The sequence below is a fragment of the Oryx dammah genome, unplaced genomic scaffold, assembly GCF_014754425.2.
Source record: "Oryx dammah isolate SB20612 unplaced genomic scaffold, SCBI_Odam_1.1 HiC_scaffold_10, whole genome shotgun sequence".
Classification (NCBI taxonomy): domain Eukaryota; kingdom Metazoa; phylum Chordata; class Mammalia; order Artiodactyla; family Bovidae; genus Oryx; species Oryx dammah.
Window position 1 is genome coordinate 47,242,960 of NW_024070194.1, and position 20,413 is coordinate 47,263,372.

The window sequence follows — 20,413 nt, forward strand, 5'->3', positions numbered from 1 at the left end:
TCTGTCCTTAAAAACCTTTCCCTGAAAGCCTTTGGGGAATTTGGGCCTTTTGAGAATTCACTGCCCATTTTCCTTTCTTGGCCCCACATTGGGGACAAGCTGAAACAGGAGGCTGGGAATTCAGAGAACAATCTTGAAAGGAATGACATAGCCTGAGGACATAACATAGACTGATTAGCATCAAACAGATATGACGGCAGACGATCGACTTTCACTAGACCTTGAGTCTCAGTGTGCACTCACTGTAACGTATCAGCAAGCTAAGTAATAACCCTACAGACATCATGACAGTTGCAAGTCCATAAAGGTCATAAAGGTGGGTGGTGGCCCAATTTTTGAAAACCCCTACCCTTTCCCCAGGTGGTGCTGGTAGTAAAGAATCCACCTGCCAGCGCAGGAGACCTAAGAGATGGGGGTTCAATCCCTGGGTTGGGAAGGTCCCCTGGAGAAGGGCATGGCAACTCACTCCAGTATTCTTGCCTGGAGAATCCCATGGACAGAGGAGCCTGGCAGGCTACAGTCCATTGGGTTGCAGAGTTGGACATGACTGAAGTGACCTAGCACATAGCCTTCCCCAAGATAGCTGGAATATCCCTCCCACTCACCAGCCTAAGAAATGACCCACCCCTATAAAAACTGACACCCTCCTACTGAGCTGCTGCTCTTGCCTTCTGAGGTGGCCCATACTTCGTGGAGTGTGTTTCTCTCTAAATAAATCCACCTCTTACCTATCATTTTGTCTCACACTGAACTCTTTCTGCAATGAAATATCAAGAACCTGAGCTCCATTATGTCCTCAGAGCAGGTGTGTGATCTCAGTTAAAAGACTTGGTTCAAATTCCAATCTGGGTTTTGCCTGGGTTCAAGTTTCAATCTGAGTTGCACAGTTTCAAAATGCTGCACTTTCCTTCACCAGAACTTGGCGTTTTTATGGCCTGTAGGTGAGTGGACCCAAGTTTGGTTCTGTAACAGTCCCTTTTACTTAAGCCCAACAAAGAAAAATGTGAAAACCAAAGAGGTAAACCTAAGATTTTGTTTTAGCTGATTTAAGGGAAAATGTGAAACCTCGTCACAAAGTACTTCTCAACAAAGCGTGCCTGGGTGAATTTCCTGGTGAAATTCAGGCCAAAGACAGACGCGAGTGAGCCCCGGTTTGCTGCATTGGATTCCCCTAGTGAAGGGTTCTGTCCTCCTTTGGAAGAGCTTTGTTTGGAAGGGATCTGAAGAAAAGGGAGGAACAGGTTCTGAAGGTTATCTCCGTCCATCGGATTTCTGCAGGAGCCCCTCCAGGTCTGCTGCGCCCAGCACCTGTGGCTTTCTGGAGCTCCTGTGTTGATGGTGCAAGGAAGCTGCACTTGGTAGGGATTGGTTCTCCTGACTTCCTGAGATCTCAGTGAGCTCTAAATCTCTGTAAAGTGTAGGTTTGTTGCAGGAAGAGGGACCCCTTCCAGGGCCCGAAACTGGACTCTTGTCTAACACTCAGAAATGAATTGTCCAAGGAGACACGTGTTGACAAAGCAAGAGATTTTATTGGGAAAGGGCACCCGAGTGGAGAGTAGTAGGGTAAGGGAACCCAGGAGAACAGCTCTGCCATGTGACTCGCAGTCTCGGGTTTTATGGTGATGGGATTAGTTTTCAGATGGTCTTTGGCCAATCATTCTAATTCAGAGTCTTTCCTGGTGGTGCACGTGTTGCTCAGCCAAGATGGATGCTAGCGAGAGGGATTCTGGGAAGTGGACGGACATGCGGTGTCTCCTTTAGGCCTTTCCCAAACTCTTCCGGTTGGTGGTGGCTTATTAGTTCTGTATTCCTTATCAGGATCTCCTCTCATAAAACAACTCATGCAAATAGTTACTATGGTGCCTGGCCAGGGTGGGCGGTTTCAATCAGTGTGCTTCCCCTAACAGGTTTGTCTGTAGGTGCAGGGAGCTCACTGGAACTGATGGAAGTAATGGTGTCAGGAAGGGAGGGTGATGAGGAATTTACGGTAGCAGATAGAGCAAGCCTAAAGCAGGAGCTTGCCAAAAGCTTGCACCCATGTTTCCCTTGACAGCCTCCCTTTCTTTTCCTTTGCAGTGTCTTCATCCCTTTTTCTTTTTTTCCTATTTCTTCTTGCTTTTGTTATTGACTATTCACAATTTCTTTCCCTTATTGTACTTCTTTAGGTATTGCTTCTGTGCATGCTTAGTCACGTCCAGCTCTTTGTGACCCCATGGACTGTAGCCTGTCAAGCTCCTCTGTCCATGGAATTTTCCAGGCAAGACTACTAGAGTGGGTTGCCATTTCCTTCTCCAGGGGATCTTCCCGCCCCAGGGATTGAACCCAAGTTTCTTGTGTCTCCTGCATTGGCAGGTAGATTCTTTACCACTGTGCCACCTGGGAAGCCCATTTTATAGAATACACTTATTATATTTTTGCTCAGCATAGGTAACTAAACAAAGAAATTTACTAAGACATTTCACATTTTAATTTCCTTTCCTAAAAGTTATACACTAAAAGCCTCGTGCCAGTAACCTGTGGGATGGCTGCTTGTGGTGGGGCAGTTAGTTACTGTTTGACTGCCTGATTTGGTCTCTCAGCCTCTGTTTTGAGAACCCTTTACTGTGAGTCATTTTTGGAAGTGGTGTCTTTCCTTCATGGGAACAAAAGGCTGTAGGACCAGGCAAATAGCAGGGAGAGGAGTACTGAGCTTGTTATCGAGGACTGGATATTTAGACACTCTTGAGACTGAACGTTGAATCACTGAAGCACTGGGATGAAAACAGTTACCAGCTGAGAAGACTTGCTTCCTGACCCTTGAGAGCAACTTGGTTCCTGTTCTTTGTCCAAGTTGGGGGACCCAACTTTCCAGGAATTCTCTAAGCTCTTCTAATAAATTCCATTTTGCTTATTATAGCCAGAGTTGGTTTTTGATGTTCTCAAGAAAAAAAAAAAAAAAAATCCAGACTCTATTGCCAAAAATGCTCCAGGATACCAACTCAACAGTGCTCTCTGAAGATCATGAGTCACTCTGGATACTTCAGGGACATATTTACCATTTCTAAATGAATTTTGATATTTAAAGTGAAAATTTAGAAAATTCAGCAAAAAAAATAAAGAAAAAAAATGTTCTCACCAGTTCAATGCAGCTACTTAAAATTATTTGTAGTTATCTCAAAATCAAAAAAGAACATATTTCTACATATCTACCCACCTATTTGAGCATGAATAAGGTAGAAATTCTTTTCTCTTTTCGTCTTTGTTAGTCTTTTTTTCTATCTGTAGCCAGGTCTGTATACAACAGATCTTCATCAATGTTGGAGTCTGTCAATTCAACCAAAGAAATTTCTATGACATTTCTGCTAAAGACCAGTATTTTGTTTGTTCGGTTTGCAGGAAAATAAAAGTCAGGAATGTGTTCAGGCCATATTGTCTTTTATATCTCATTTATGGTGGATGGTAAACACTTAAATTGCCCAGCATGAGATGAGGATTTTGAAGCTTGATTTTGAAGCCCTGGGTTCATAGGTATTCCTTGCATTTATTTGCTGTGTAATCTGAGGCATATTATGTGATCTTTATGCTTTAGTTTCTCTATTTGCAAAAAGGGGATGAGAAATCTGCCTTCAAGGTGAATGTGAATATTAAAGGTAATATTAAATGCCTGGTCATTCATTGTGTGTGGAACCTCTATGGTCCATGTGTCACCTATAGAAAGTAGGCTGTAAACTACAGATAGTGTTAAATATGAGGAGAGCAGCCAATTCCACAGTTTTTCTCCTCTTACCTATTGCCTTAAATCAGTAATTCTTTTTTTAAAAGTAACATATATTTATTTGGGTAACTGGGTTTTAGTTGCAACATGTGGGATCTAGTTCCCTGACCGGGAAGTAAACCCAAGCCCGTGTATTGGGAGCTTGGAGTCTTAGCTACTGGACCAACAGGAAAATCTCACTTTAAATCATAATTTTTTTTTTGAGTACACCTTGAGACCAAAGAAAGCAATGGATTCTCTTTATGAAAAAATAAACATCACAACACAAGCCCAGAGTTTTGTAGAAAATCTAGTGGGATTCTCAGACTATCTTAAAGCCATTTCATGGACTCAATATTAAGAATTCCTGCTTTAAATCAAGTAGCTCTTTTAAGCTGCCTTTTGTGCCAGGTAGTGTTATAAGTACCCATGTTTCCCAGAAGGTGGGATGGGGCTGCAGAAACAGTTCTGGCCCAAGGGCTTTGAGGGGAAGAACATAGGACTATAATGGGCAGGTCTGAGTTCTCTGTTTTCTTTCCCATCAGGGGAACTGGAAGTATTAATAAAGGACTTTAAGGTGGCAGAGTTGTAAAATGTAGGCATCCCACATCCCCAATCCCATGTCTCTTCTCTCGGTAGGAGGGCCACCAAGGAGACCCACCTGACCCACACTGGATTCGGAGGGGATGGAGGGATAAACCTGTGTTGTGCAAATTTCCTGAGAAGTCAGAGTGCCTGGAAAGGCAGCTAATACTGCTTAACCCAACTGATATAACCCCTCTGCTGACACATAAGGCCTCAGAGAACTTGGATCAACCTGGACCATGTCCATGTTAAACTGTTGTTTTTCAGTCACTAAGTCGTGTCTGACTCTCTGCGACTCCATGGACTGCAGCATGCCAGGCTTCCCTGTCCTTCACTCTCTCTGGGAGTTTGCTCAAATTCATATCCACTGAGATGGAGATGTTATCTAACCATCTCATGCTCTGTTGCCCTCTTTTCCTTTTGCCTTCAATATTTCCCAGCACCAGGGTCTTTTGAAATGAGCCGGCTCTTCACATCAAATGGTTAAAGTATTGGAGCTTCATCTTTAGCAGAGTTCCAGAGAACAGCAAGGAGTGATAAGAAGGCCTTCTTCAATGAACAGTGTAAAGAAACAGAGGAAAACAACAGAATGGGAAAGACTAGCAATCTCTTCAAGAAAATTTGATATCAAGAGAACATTTCATGCAAGGATGGGCATAATAAAGGACAGAAATGGTAAGGACCTAACAGAAGAAGAGATTAAGAGGTGGCAAGGATATACAGAACTATACAAAAAAGGTCTTATGACTGGGATAACCATAATGGTGGGTAACTCACCTAGGCATCTTGGAGTGTGAAGTCAAGTGGGCCTTTAGGAAGCATTATAACAAAGCTAGTGGAGGTGATAGAATTCCAGCTGAGCTATTTAAAATCCTAAAGATGATGCTGTTAAAGTGGTGCATTCAGTAAGGCAGCAAATTGTAAAACTCAGCAGTGGCCATAGGAGTGGAAATGGTCATTGTTCACTCCAATCCTAAAGAAAGGCAGTGCCAAATAATGTTCAAACTATAGAACAACTGCACTCATTTTGTGTGCTAGTAAGGTTATGCCCCAAATCCTTCAAACTAGGCTTCAGCAGTATGTGAACTGAAAACCTCCCGATGTGTAAGCTGGGTTTAGAAGGGGCAGAGGAAAAAAAGGTTAAATTAAATCTGTATATTAATAACAATATGTTTATGAAGTCCTTGTTCAATGGATGTGCACATATCTCATTGTATTTTTATAACTGTAGGAGGGCAGGGATTAATATACATCTTCTATGGATATAGCAAACTAAAACTCAAAATCTGCAGTGCCTTGTTCAAACACACTAGTGGAGACTAACATTCTTTTACGATGGTGTACTTTTACAGAAATATGTCTTAGAATGTTACTGCACCTGTAATAAAACCTAATCTAGCAATTCATTCATCCTAGGCTTGTTCTACAAGATGTGAGGTGGTTCTATTTCAACTAGATTCTACTTATTAAAGGGTTTGGCTAAAGTGGATGTTATATAGAGAAAGTGTGCTAACTTTCTGGAATTATGTAGTTAGTTCAATTACTGAAAGGTTCAACAACTAAAAACCACATATACTTGATAAAAATTGTTAATCAAAGAAATATATTATTGAGGAATTTGTTAACAATAATATGAATTTTATATTTTACATTTCTTTTTGTAAAAAACAAAATATTTGCTTCAGAACAAGTGAAAGGTGTATTTTTAAAGAAACCACAAAATTCACGTTTTAATCCTTTATTTTTATGATATATTAATTCAGAAAAGCACATAAACATATGTACAGTTTAATGGATTAAAAATAAAGTAAATATACATGTATCCACCATCTAGATCAAGAAATAAGGTACCAGCCCTCTAGAAGCAATCATCTTCAATACAAACTTCACTTACTATTAATTCAACATTAATTTCCTGAATTCATTGAACATGAATTTTCCACAAATGCAACAGACACAAGAATTGAAAATAAATACAACAGAGTCTGTTCGTTAGCAAATTTAAAGTATTAAGGTATTTTGCTTTAGATAACCTATTTCACTTGTCAAGACATATTATTCTTTCAAAGGAAGTGAACATCACGGTAAAGGTACCGACATCTTCGGGAAGAAAAACTGAAGTGAGCTGTATTGTTCTTTTTCTTTTTACTGTGGGGACATTATTCAGATTTGAATTTCTTTATCAAATGGAGATGCCATGATCACCCACTCCAAATTAAACAACTTAGAGCACAGTACAACGTAGTTTCAGATCATTTCTTTCCATATTTGAGAGTAGACTTAGACTTAGCTACAAGTGAGAAGAAATCCCGTGTTAGTGGCTTACCAAAATAGCAGATTATTTTCTCTCACAGAAAAAAATCTGGCTGTCGGTAGTCTCTTGGGCTGATACGCCTGTCCATTGTGCCAGGAAACCATCCTTAGCACATGGCTTCCACTTCACAGCTCAAGATGGCTAGTCAAGCTCCAGCCATCACATCACATTGTGCCAGAGGAAGGAGAGGTGGAATAGCCCTTTCTCTTCAAGGATTCCCTAGAAGTTCCATGCACTTCTGCTTATATCTTGCTAGACAGAAGTTGATCGCGTGGCAACCTCAAGATACAGGGAAGTAAGGAAATACAGTCTTCTGGACAGAGATAGTCCCACCAAAAATCAAGCGTTCTACTAAGAACAAAAAGATGCTGGCAGGAAGTCTTTTTTGCCACAGACAGCTTTCATATTTGTAGTGTTCTGTAGGTAAATCTATTCACTATAAAAACAGGTCAATATTCTGTTGAATAGGGTATTTCCCTGGTGGCTCTATGGCTAAGACTCTGTGCTCCCAATGCAGGGGGCTTGGGTTCCATCCCTGGTCAGGGAACTAGATCCCATTTGCCACAACTAAGTGATGGCATTCTGCAAGGAAGATCTCGGGTGCCCCAGCTAAATCCTGGTGAAGCCAAATAAATAATAAGTAAAAATATACATTTAATATTCCTTCAGACAGGAAAGTAATTTTCCACGTAGAAAAACAACAAAAATAGATTTTACAATTTTGCAGATGAAATTTTTTAGATGTTGATGTAAGATGGCTTTTTTAGATGTAAGATGGCTTTTTAAATATATAAATGATGAATATCCCTTTTTCTAAAAGTATACTTCATGATGCAAGAAAGGATGAAAAGTCAGATGAAAAACATTTTAAAAGGAGGAAATTTGGTACCACACAGTTGCACACTACCTGTATCAAGCAGTCAACACTAACACAAGTTTGGAGCTGTGCCGATGGAGTCATATGGCCCTGCTGCGCTGGGCTAGGCTGCAAGTACAGACACCTGCTTGTAAGTCCCGTGTGCTCCCTGCTGCCATGGGTTTAATGCAGTGGCCTAAATGCACATAATACAGGCCAACAGTGAGCTTAAAAGAATATCCCTACTGAAGTTATCCCATCTTGAAATGAAGCTTAATTAGGAAATACTGGACACTGACATGAGTGGTATCATAGTATTTCTCTAAATTCTGCATGAAAAACTGGGTACCATGTTAAATTCTGTCCTAAGCTGGCTTAACACTATTCCTTTTGAAGTGACGTTAAAGTTGCTGAGTTGTGTCCAACTTTTCACAAATTCTCCAGGCCAGAATACTGGACTAGGTAGCCATTCCCTTCTCCAGGGTATCTTCCCAACCCAGGTCTCCCGCATTGCAGGTGGATTCTTTACCAGCTGAGCCATCAGGGAAGCCCAAGGATACTGAAGTGGGTAGCCTATCCTTCTCCAGTGGATCTTCCTGACCCAGGAACTGAACTGGGGTCTCCTGCATTGCAGGCATATTCTTTACCAGCTGAGGTACCAGGGAAACCCACTATACCTCTTATGATTTCCCCAATCCTGCAATATCCCAGGAGTTCATGGAACAAAATATCTGTATATGAGTACAGATATGGAAGGTTTTGCAGACACGATATCCTGTAGGGAGAGTGTTGACAGGGGTAGTGACTGCTATCTGCGGGACCTGGAGAAACCCTTCTTTAACAAGAAATCATTGCAAACTGCATTAGAGCCTCTAGAGCCCACCAGTCTTTTTTAATTTTTAAAATTTATGTATTATTTTTGGCTGAGCTGGGTCTTTGCTGCTTTGAGCAGGCTTTCTCTAGCTGTGGAAAGCTAGTCTTTGCTGAGGTACATGGGCTTCTCACTGCGGTGGGTTCTCTGCTTTTGGGCTCTAGAGCCCAGCTGTGGTGCATGGGCTTAGCTGCTTTGAGGCATGTGGGATCTACCTGGATCAGGGATCAAACTCATGTCCCCTGCATTGGCAGGTGGCTTCTTCACTAATGGACCACCAGGGAAGTCCTAGAATTCACCAGTCTTATAGGCAAATTGTGTTTTACCAAACATACCAAAATGGTGTAATTTCTCCAAAACTTAACGGACTAAAAGGGTCCCAAGAAACCACTTTTAGGTTTTCCCTCTGCTTTGATTCAAAGACAAATAGCTGAAGGGTGAAAGAGAAGACTTACAGGCAGTGATAAGCTTTTTTGGGGGAGAAATTTTGCTAGTTTATATAGTTCCTAACATTAAAAAAAAATTTAAAAACCATTTGTTCACAAAAAGAGTAAAACTGGTAAAAAGTAGATACAATGAACATTTTTGAAAACAAACAATCAGTTTTCCTATTTGAAAAGTTGCTTACCTTTCTCCTAAGGTTTGATATTGTTGGGAAAAAGAAGTCAGCAGAGGAAAGTTCACACTGAGGAACGACCTGGATAAACCAGGGGTGGATCGGCCGGAGCAGTAAGGCCTGCGTACCGTCACCGCAGCACTTCTACTTCCTCCCCAGAGGTGCTGTCTCCCTTACTGGCTGGATGACTGCTGTTTGGGGGTAACTTCCTGGTGAAAGAGAGTGCTTCCTTTTTGGATCCAGCCTGCTTTACTGTAATCTGAAGCAAAGCCTGGGACTTACCTGGTGGTCCAGTGGTTAAGACTCTGTGCTTCCACTGCATGGGGTGTAAGTGTGATCCCTGGTTGGGTAGTTAAGATCCCACATACCTGGATGAAGCCACAAGAAAACCTCCCAAAACCTAACATGGGAAACTTTAAACAATGTTTTTGTCAGACTACAATTTTCATCAGTGAGTATATGTGCTTACATACGAGCAGACAGTGCCATGCAAATGACATTGAATACTGCGGTTCTGTGAGCAGGGACTGGCCCATAACTTGGGGTCACCCATGCAGCCTGTCTGCGTATCCTTTTCACAGGAGAGGCACAGTATTATGACTCAGGATGTACTCTAAGTTCTGTGGGTAATTCCTCACAGTTTTTTTTTAAGATTGTACTGCAGCGTGTATATGTCATGTAGTGCTAAATCATTTATGGAACCTCATTCACTTTTTACGGACAGCCCGATACCCAATCAAGCCAATTTTGGAGACAAGGAAGCATAATCTTGGAGACTGTGGTAATCTGCCCAATTTTACACTGCTAATCAGTCAACCATGTAGCCAGGGCGCTAGATCATGTCATTCTGATTTCAAAAACCATGCTCTCAATCACTACACTGTGTCAAGGCACAGGACAGAAAGGCAAGGAGAGAAAAAAAAAGAAATGAAAAGAGGTCAGTAAAAATTTCAGGGAATATATTTATTTTGTGACCCTTTAAAAATTCCAGCAAAACCTTTTAAAGTCTCTTTTACAACTAGAGGCTTAAGGACATGATTTTTTTATTCTTCCTCCACCAAGAGGATGGTGTTAAAATCAGGGTCACCGATGCCTTTCACTGATAGTTCTCCCCTGTAGTGGCTGACACATATTAATTTCTTGGTTGAAATACAGATCTGCTCATTTACAAATCTGAGATCTCTCATTAGAAAGGCATGCAAGTAATCTGCATGAGATTAGCTACATATGCAAATTTATATACATTTTCAAATGTTACCTTTTACAGTATTTTATATTAGGGATAATCCAGCTTTTCTCCATTTAATTTGTGACCGCAGGACTGAATTAATAATTAATAATCCTGTTTGTTTTAGAGAGCAAGCAGAAATAAAACCATATACCTTTTTTCTCTTGAGACTTACAATATTTTGCTACTTTCTTTGCACATTTTTGTAGTTAAATCTTTCACTCAACAAATATTCATCTCATTCTATCACATAGAGCCTTCACTCTAGTGAGAGCCAATCATTAAACGAAATACACAAGACATAATAGGGCAGGTGGTATAAATGGAAATTGAGCAGAGTAAGGGAGAGTGAGAGAGAGTAAGTGGGGTGTTGTTTACATAGTTCTCAGAGCACTGACCTTTTTGAAAGAGATCTGAGGAGAGACATAGCGTAAGCAAAGTTGGTGCCAAGGGGAAGGGCACTCAGGCAGGATATTAGAGTAGAGGTCTTGAGACCCAGACTTGCTTGCTATAGCAGAGGAAAGTGGAGGGTTGAGAGGTGGGAGAAGACTGAGCAAGCAAAAAAGTCCTGAATGCGAAACTGGGGATAACGTGGGTGGGAGTGGTTTACGTAGGGCCTTGTACACCACGGTAAGATTCAAAGTCCACGGCTTTCATTCTGAGATGGGAAGCCATTAGTGGATTTTAAGATAGGCGAAGAGCCAGCAAGGAGACTAAGGAATCATTTAGAAAACAGGAGAGAAATATGAGAGAGCAGAATTCCAGCAGGCAAGAAAAGGAGCTTCACGAGGAAGAGAGTAAGCTATCAAATGCTGCTCACAGGTGAAGTAAGATGGAGACTGAGAAATGAAAAGTGGATTTGAGAACATGGAGGCTCCTGAGGATCCAGAGCCTTAGTGGAGTTTGGGGATCAAGTCTGACTTTTGGGTTTAAGAATGAGTAGCAGACATGCAAGTTTTTCTGTATAAGAGTGGATCAGAGCAATGGGGTAGTATTCGGAGGGAGACACAATCAAGATTTTTTCCCTGGAGGGCAGTTATTATAATGTTTATAAGTAGACAAAAATGATCAAGTTGAGTGGGGAAACTTTTACAAGAGGACAATTCCAAGAGTAAAATGGAACTTGATGTAAAAGTAGCCATTTTGGTCTTGGATAGGAATTTGGACTGTCCATCCAGTTATGGAGGCTAGTAGTGTATTCAGATGGAGGAACGTTGCTAGATGCAAGGGTGGAAGTGGGCCGGAGCTGGTACACATTTCTGATTCCTTCTATTTTCTTACAGAAACAAGAAGCAACACAGCAAAGACTCAGGATGTAATGTCAGGTTTGGAAGATGTTAAACAGCTGGGTAGGGTACACAGCTAAGAGAAATTAGCGAGAGGTGAAATTGAGCAGGGCCCAGTGAGGCTCCCCAGCATAGAGGCCTTTCTGTTCCCTATTTCTTGTAGGAGAGATTCCAACCTCCACGACCTTCCCTGAGCTACAAAGGGCAGATCAAGGGAGGAGCATACAAGAAACAATCTGAGGCAAGATTAAAGGGACCATCAAGATTAGGAGACCGTCCACCTGAGATGAAGGGCTTCCCAAGTGGTAAAGAACCCACCTGCCAATACAAGGAGATATGAGATGTGGGTTCTATCCCTGGGTTGGGAAGATTATCCAGTATTCTTGCTTGGCAAGTTCCATGGACAGAGGAGCCTGGTGAGCTCACATCCTCAACTTGTTACACTCACATTCTAATCTTGTTAGAGACCCCACCTTTAAACCACTGTTATAAAACCCCAACATCAAGTCCTCTGGGGTTGGGACACACAGTTTTTCTAGGCAGAAACCTGGTGTGTTTCCCTTTGCTTGGTGAAGTAATAAAGATATTTTCTTCTTCACCCTGAACTGTCTCCAGGATTTGATATGGCACCTGTGCAGAGACTGAGCTTTCAGTAACATAAGGGGTGAGAATACTGGCAGCTCATTTTCCTCAAGCATACAGTGAATTGAGTAGGGTATACGGATCAGGTAGGTAAAGTGGAGGAAGAGAGGAGTCATAACAACAGATAATGGAATCAGATTCTCTTACAGAAGTGAAATTTTTAAAAAAATGGCTTTAACGTTTAAATATGTACTTCAGTAAATAGTTGATTCTCATTAGCTGAGGCAGCTGTGTTCTACAGTCACTGGGAACGCTGAACTGCTCCTGAGGAAATAAACACATGGATGGAGTCCTGAGATACTCTGATCACATTTTCGTGAACTGATTCAACTGATTTCTGTTTAGACATGTGGTGGTGGTGGTTTAGTCACTTCTTGTCTGACTCTTTTGCTTCCCCATAGACTGTAGCCCACCAGGCTCCTCTATCCATGGAACTTTCCAGGCAAGAATACTGGAGTGGATAGCCATTTCCTCCTCCAGGAGATTTTCCAGACCCAGGGATGGAACTTGCATCTCCTGCCCTGCAGGCTGATTCTTTATTGCTGAACCACCAGAGAAGCCTCTGTTTAGACATCTTATCTAATATATTGTTGATTCATCAGCACTGACCTCATCATGGGCAAGAGTACTAACGATATACCTAAACCCGATGTACTACACATTTTCTCCACAAAGAACATCACAGCTGTCTTGTGCTTAGGGGTACTAGATAATAGTTCAGCACTGTGTTTGGGGTGGCAGTGGAGGGGCACTTAAAACAGGAAAATCACTAGTAAAAAGCAACAAAAAATGCTAAAAACATGACTGTGTATTGTGAAAACCACATTTGTTCCCAGTATGAGAAATGAAATCAGACTGAGTGTTGCCTTTACCCTCATCAGTGCCTATCAGGCAAGTCACATTCTCTACCATGAATGTCCAGAAATACTATGGATATTGATCTGGGTATTACAAATAAATTTTAGTGAGAAAGTGAACTCACCAATGCAGTATTTGTGAATAACCAGTGTGGACTGTACACTGCTAGAGCTGTTTCTCTCTGTAGCTCAGCCCAGTTTGCTGTTTTGATCAAAGGGCGTGTAATAGGTTCAGCAGACATCCAATCACTGAACAAGAAATTAGTAATAAATTTTGCTGCCAGTTTTCAAGATGCTTGTGCATGAGACTTTTGTACTATTTTCTCTGCTGTTCCAATGTGATGTTTTGTTACAAAAGTGTTAGAAATTGCACTTAAAAGACTCCCATTTTTCTTTTTCTTCCGTTTCAGTTACTGGCAGTTTTCTTCTTAGTTACTGACAGCATCGGAGGGCACTAAGTAGGCCTCTACTGGTCCTCCCAAACAGTAAAAATCTGACCTTTTGACAAATAAGGCTACCTGATTAAAAAAAAAATTTTCCCATCCGTTGTGATTTCTGGCCCTTTCCCCCCTACATCATCCCATCTCTTGATTAGGTCAGCAATAATGTAACCAGTTAGATACCACTTAAATCAACTTTTTGATACTGCTTTTTGAAGGGATCTTGTTTCTTCTAATTTGTTTCCTACCTTGCCTTTTTCTTCCATGTAAATGGCTGTATATTTAGTTTACGTTTATTACTATCCTTTGTAGTTAATGCTGCCTTACAAGAAGTTTAGAGCAGAAGAAATAAAACCACCTGAACACCATCACCCTTAGGTAAACGTTGGGCTTCTCATGGTGGTGGTAGTGGTAAAGAACCTGCCTGCCAATGCAGGAAATAGTTTCCATCCCTGGGTCGGAAAGATCCCCTGGAGAAGGGCATGGCAAGCCACTCCAGTATTCTTGCCTGGAGAATCCCATGGATAGAAGAACCTAGGGGGCTACAGTCCATGGGGTGGCAAAGAGTCTGACACAACTGAGCGACCAATACACACACCGACACTGCCGCCCCCCCTTTAACTGGGAGGTAAGCTTGGATTTTTTCACTCTTCCAATATGCCTATTTGCCACTGTGTAGTGGCAAAGAGTCTGACACCACTGAACACACACACACACACAGATACACTCCTTAACTGGGGGGAGGTATACTTGGATTTTCCTCCTCCAAATATGCCCATGTTGCCACTAAGTCTGTAGCAGTCTATAAAATTCAATTTGCAGCAAATCATTTAGCGCCACGCCCGCCATGCCCCGAGGCCTTTATTTGTGCTTCCCTGGTGGCTCAGTTGGTAAAGAATCCACCTGCGAAGTGGGAGACCTGAGCTCCATCCCTCGGTCAGTAAGATCCCCTGGAGAAGGAAATGACAACCTACTCCAGTATTCGTGTGCCTGGAAAACCCCATGGACAGAGGCGCCTGCTGGGCTACAGTCCATGAGGTCACAAAGAGCCGGACACGACTTAAGGACTAAATCATTACCAACACACACCAACATACACACACACGTAAAGCTTAATTGGGGAGTATACTTGGATATTTTCCCCTCTAAATATGCCACTGTGCCTGCAGCAGTCTATAAAATTCAATTTGCAGCAACTCGTTAGCACTTCCCAGGTCTTACTGGAGCTTCTCTGGTGACTCAGTTGGTAATGAATCCGCCTGCAATTCCAAGTTCAATCCCTGGGTTGGGAAGATCCCCAAGAGAAGGAAATGGCAATTCACTTCTGTATTCTTGCCTGGAAAATCCCATGGACAGAGAGGAGCCTGGTGGGCTATACAGTCCAAGGGGTCACAAAGAGTCGGCTACGACTCTGCGACTAAACTACCACCACCACCACCACCACCACCAGGCCTTAGTTCACCTGCGAAAAACTCCAGATGACTGGATCTGAGCGCGGACGAGCTAAAAGAGAAAAAAAAAACGAGAAATAAAGGAGACGGTGGGGAGTGCACGGCTGGGGTGGAAAATGAGTGTCCCCCTACATCAGCAGGCTCATCGGGTGTTTCAAAGCAGCGGCGCTCGCCCTTCCTCCGCGGGTCCTCACCTTGGTCTTCGAAGGCGCACGGGCTTCGGGCACAAAGCACGGTGACCCTGAACACCACCGGCCCTTTTCCCGAGCTTCCGAGGATGATTTACTTCTGTGAGGCCGAAGGCCTAGCTCCGGGTCTGCCGCCGGTCTGAGGCGGAAGCGAGGCCCCGGTTCCGAGGAGAGGGCCTCGCGGGAGCTCGCGCCGCCGCGCACGGAGCGAGCACCTGGGCTTACCGTCCGCCCGCCGCCCAACCACCGGCTTCCCGGCCGAAGCCCGCATGGGCGGGGGCGGGGGCGGGGGCGGCGGCCGGCGCGCTCCCCCGCGCGCCCCCCGCCCCCCGCGCCGCCGGGCGCACGCGCAGCAGCGCAGCCGCCCTTATTTAGTCCGCGATGGCTCCTCGCAAGCCCCACCGGCCTCCTCCCATAGACGCTGCCCGCCCCGCGCGCCCCGGGGCCCCCGGGACCAGCCTCGGGCGGCTCCCGGAGCCCGACTACCCCTAAACCGGAACGGCGGCGGCCGAAAGGGCGCGTGCGGACCGGTAGCGGCGACCGGAAAGAGCGGACGGGTCGCGAGGAGGCGAGCCAGGCCGCGGAGGAAGAGGAGGGCCGGGACGAGCCGAGGTTTGCCGAAGGCGGCGTTCCGGCGCGCGCGAGGGTGGGAGAGGAGGGGCGCGGCGGAAACTGCCGAGGGTTTCCGAAGGCCGCAGCGGCCGAGTTGCCCGGATGTAGTTGGTGGAGCGGCAGCGGCGGCACCAGCGGCGGCGGCGGCGGCGGCGGCGGCGGCGGCAGGAGGAGGAGGCGGCGAAGGACCCAGCGGCGGCGGCGGGGGGAGGAGGGGAGGAGGCGGTGGAGCGGGAGGAGGAGAAGGCGGAGGAGGCAGTCGCGCTGTCCGCGGGGCGAGCAGGACGCGTCGTGTTGTCCCCTCCCCCCGACCCCCCGGTTCGCCGCTGCCCGGCCTGAGCTGAGCTTGAGCGTGGTGCGGACGGAGGAGATGGCCCGGGAGCGCCGGCGCCAGTGACGGGGAGGTGCTGAGCGTCGCCGAGGGCGCGCCGGGCCTGCGCCGCCCGCCGCCTGCGCGCCCGCCCGCCGCCGCCGTCTCCCGCGGCCGCTCCCCCCTCCCCGACACACGCTCACAGGCCGGGCATTGATGGTAATGTATGCGAGGAAACAGCAGAGGCTCAGTGATGGGTAAATCGTCTTTTCGTTTCGAGGCGGCGGGGCGGGCGGCGGGGGGGCGCTCCTCCTCATCTGGGCCGGCCGCGCCGCCATTTTTGTTGTTAACCCTGATCCGGAGCGGCCGGGAGGGGGAGCGGCGCGCGGGCGGCGGCGGGCGAGGGGGGAGTCGGGGGTGGACGGCCGCGGGCGGCGGCGGCCCCTCGCCGGCGGGAGCCCGTGTGAGTGCGTGTGAGCGGGTGTGAGCGAGAGCGTGTGCGCGCGGCGGGAGGGCGGGCTGCCGGGAGCCGGAGCGCCGCTGGGATTCGGAGCGGGGGCCTTTCTGCGGGCCCCGCGCTGGGGGCCCGTTCTCCGGCCTCAGGTGGCCTTTTCTTCTGTTTTCCAGCTGTCACGACCGGCGGGGGGACGCGCAGCCTTACCAGGTACCACGGGGCGGGCGCGGGCTGCGGGCCTGGCGGGGCCGGCGGGGGAGGGAGGAGCCGCTACTCGAGCGCAGGCTTCACAGGTCGCTGCAGGCCCTTCGGGGCCACAGACGCGAAACCCGCTTGGTGGGGCCGGAAACCCTGCGCTCGCCTCCCGGGGCGCTCGCCGGCGAGGGGTGGGGGCTTATTTTGACAGGTGACGGGAGGAAGTTCAAGTTCTTTTTGCGGGGAGGGTGGGGGGAAGGGAATAAAAATTGATTCTTGTCCAGGAAGGACCTGACTCGGTTATTCGGGTGTGCGGGACTCAGTAGGACGAGGTGTTCAGTAACTCTGGAATCACCTTCATTTGTTGTTTTGGGGAAACTAAAAGTTAACGCACGGGTATCAGATTAGACGGAAGGGCAGGGAAGAAGCCACTAATGGGTATGCAACTCTTTAAGTGTGTTGTAAACCATAACCCCTTCCCAGTTTGTTTTCGGTGCACATAATTTTCTTTAGTGAAAGATGGCGCTTTTCTTTCTGTAGAAATTGAAATCTTTGAGTACTTGGGTAATTCATTGTCATGAAAGGAGTTTTAGGTACATAGTTTTCTTTTTGTGACAGCTTCGTGTAACATTATGAAAACTTTTTTGAAAGAGTTGGCCCCTGTTTTCCGGGGGAGGAAAAATTCATTAATTTGTAACTCTGGGGTAACCCTAGAAGTAAATACTTCTTGCATCTGACCACTTAAAGGATAGGAGAGCGGGTTTCCAAGCTAACGGTTGTGTTTCTGGATAGCATGAGTTAAAGTTGCAGTTAAAAATCTAGGTTCCTTGACGGGTAAAACATTGTGCATTACATTTGGATAGGTCAACGGTTAAACTGTTGAATCACACTCTAAAACATGGTTAATTATGCATTAAAAAAGACAGCTATATCATGGTTGTCTTAAATATGTTAAATGTTTTTTGAGGGAGTTCCATTAAGTTCCATTAGGATAGGTCAGAAATAAGAGCCTACATTTCTGTACCTTAAAATTGTTTCCCATGTCTGCAAGAGTAGTTAAACTAGATCTGAAATGCCTTACTTACTTGAATCCAAGAATTGGAGAAAATCTGATGAGAAGTCTCTGAATTCTGATGCTTTTTTTGGGTCAGATTGAAAAAACGTGTTTATGCTTATTTGTATTTGTGTCTAGCATAGTTGCAGAGCAAAAACATTATAGTACTCAGTGAATACTTAAACTTTTTAACTCACAGAAAAGTTTGAGGAGTTAATTTGCCAAAGTGTTGATTTCTTGTGTTTACAAGATGATTAATGGAAGGTTTTTAAAAAAAAAAAAAACAAAAAAAACATTTTGATATGTGTGATGAGCCTTACAGTAACTTGTGTTTAGGTCTTGTGTGAGTAACTTAAAGGCAGAATTCAAAAAGAAAATTTCAGTTTTACAAATTCATAAAACTGAATGTAGCTAATATAGCAAATTTTATGATAAAACTAACTTATGAAATTAAAGTTTGATTTCTTTTTTATTTTGGGGGGGTGATGTTTTACAGGCACTTAAGTATTCATCGAAGAGTCACCCCAGTAGTGGTGATCACAGACATGAAAAAATGCGAGACGCCGCAGATCCTTCACCACCAAACAAAATGTTGCGGAGATCTGATAGTCCTGAAAACAAATACAGTGACAGCACAGGTCACAGTAAGGCCAAAAATGTGCATATTCACAGAGTTAGAGAGAGGGATGGTGGTGAGTAGCTTTTTTTATTGAAACTTACATTTATTATTAATAATTCTATGTAAGACAAAAAGTTTTAGTCATATTTCCAGCTTGCAAATGTTACTAAATGTTTATGTCATCAGAATATTTTGATTCCTAAACAAATTATGTAGAAATAAGATGCTGACCCCAGCATCTACAGCTGGACCCCAGTGGGTGATAATTAGAGGATGCATTTATGAATGTAGCCTACCAGTGCTTTATTAATGGTGAGTGACATGCAGGACATTTCTCCGAGAAAGGAATTTTCAGCTTTTCAACTTTTCAAGATTGCAGTTTGGCTTAGTTAATTTTGAGATCCTTGTTTCTACTTCATTTTATTTTTTAAGGAGTTCAGATGCGTGTTCTTGTGGTAAGGTATGAATTTAAAAATTTAGAAGGCTTTTTGAGACAGTTCATGGGTTAAGAAAGTCATTCGTGATACAGGAAATTTTTGTTAGGTTTTTTAAGAAAAATACTATTTTTCATATTTTCCAGGGTCTTATTAATGTAACTTCTGTATTTACTCAGATACTCATCTTTTTAAAAGTTCATTTCAGTGCTTTTCAGCTATTACTTTGCTTCAAGTTTTTTGTGGTAGGAGGCTGAAAATAAATTGTTTCCAGATTTAATGTATCCAAAATTTACCAAAATAATCAGATTTCCTGTCTACATTTGGCATTCATTGAGGGACAAACCAATTTCGCTAAGTCAATTAATCATCTCTATTATTCATAAGATCTTAAATTGTGTAATAGATAATGTGTTTGAAATAAATACACCCCATTTTGATTGTGCTTTTATAAGCTTATAAGGAAACTCAGAGTCCCTTATGGCTTTCTGTTTCTTGATTTTCAACTGTCTTCAAATCTTGCTGCTTCTGGTTCTCTTTTTGCCTCCTAGGATAGAAATCAGCTATATTCAGTGTGATGAGATATTGGAAAACATTGGCCACGTCTGTATATAATTGCTGGGTTGAGGAAGTTAATAGTGGTCAGAAGATTGCATGGAAAAAAAAAAGATTGGATGGAGATGGAATATTTGGATGGTTATTGAATGGGAGGGGAGTATAGTTCTCTGTTAAATATAGCATAGCTGTATGCTACTTACACATATAAACATATTTGTTTGGAAATAACAGCAGGTGGATTTGGTTAATAAGTGTAAGAATTTTGGGGGCAAAATTAATATTAATCTTTGGGGTAAGTTTTGTGTAGTGTTTAGCCTGAGATTCTATTACCAGTCACTGTTACAGTGGATTTCATTTCAAACGTTGGATCTTAGAAGGCAGTACTGTTTGTACTATATTGTGCTTTGTCTTTAAAATTTTGGTGATTGTGACTAAATAGGATGTGGCACCTCATCTCCTTAAAGATCATGAGTATCCCAGGTTCTCTTTTAGTGATTATGATCTGGTTAATCTGTCGTCTACCCCCAGATCCAGAAAATGGTCATTTTAGGTACTCTAGGAAACTTCTGTAAATGGTTTCATGCATTTACAGTGAACTGTGTCTGATTAAAGTTCTTTTACAGGTGAAATACTCGCAAGAACATTCTGTTGCTTAATGCTTAAATATTGAGCAAACATTGGGCGTCCACTGTGTGTCAGCAGTTGTGTGGTATGCCTGGAAGTAATGCTGAGATGTGGTCCTGTCCTTGAAGCTGTTACTAAAAGCTCTGACTCTGGAGAGCTACCTGTTTTTAGCTGCTTGCTTTTTTTTTCCTGTACTTTTTTTTTCCCCTTCATTTTGATTTTCATTTTCCTTCCTCTTGTTGGCTTTTAGTTTCCTTTTTATTTGCACCTGCTTGCTGATGTTTCTTTAGTTCCATTTGTAAGAAATGTATCTTTCTGATCTAGTCATTTGCTAAGTTAAGCTCCTTTTCTGATTTGTTTTTTAGCTATTTGCTTGTCTTCCTCTGGAGCCTTGTAACTAATACTAATGTCATCCCTGGTCTATATTATCTCTCATATACTTGGCTGCCATATTACTTTACACCACGGAGGAATAATAACAAATAC

The 20,413-nt window shown here is 43.8% G+C and overlaps 1 protein-coding gene and 1 long non-coding RNA gene across 7 annotated transcripts in view; one reads left to right on the forward strand and one right to left on the reverse strand.

Moving 5' to 3' along the window:
- Positions 1–5,908: 5,908 nt before the first annotated feature.
- Positions 5,909–13,842, reverse strand: LOC120869004. The gene is made up of 2 exons (XR_005722391.1): positions 13,114–13,842; positions 5,909–12,395 (listed from the first exon to the last, which is right to left on the reverse strand). It is a non-coding gene; the product is annotated as an uncharacterized LOC120869004 (long non-coding RNA).
- Positions 13,843–15,402: 1,560 nt separating this feature from the next.
- The window catches only part of WAC (WW domain containing adaptor with coiled-coil), an 84,078-nt gene continuing 79,067 nt past the window's right edge, over positions 15,403–20,413 (forward strand). Inside the window, exons 1-3 of one of the 6 annotated variants that reach the window (XM_040248024.1) lie at positions 15,403–15,679; positions 16,617–16,653; positions 18,189–18,384. In XM_040248024.1, coding sequence (XP_040103958.1) covers positions 18,246–18,384 — 139 coding nt within the window. In that variant the 5' untranslated portion in view covers positions 15,403–15,679; positions 16,617–16,653; positions 18,189–18,245. Of the gene's footprint in view, positions 15,680–15,888; positions 16,247–16,616; positions 16,654–18,170; positions 18,385–20,413 lie in introns of those variants that run through there. The other 5 variants (XM_040248023.1, XM_040248022.1, XM_040248027.1 and 2 more) reach the window with 5 other exon arrangements.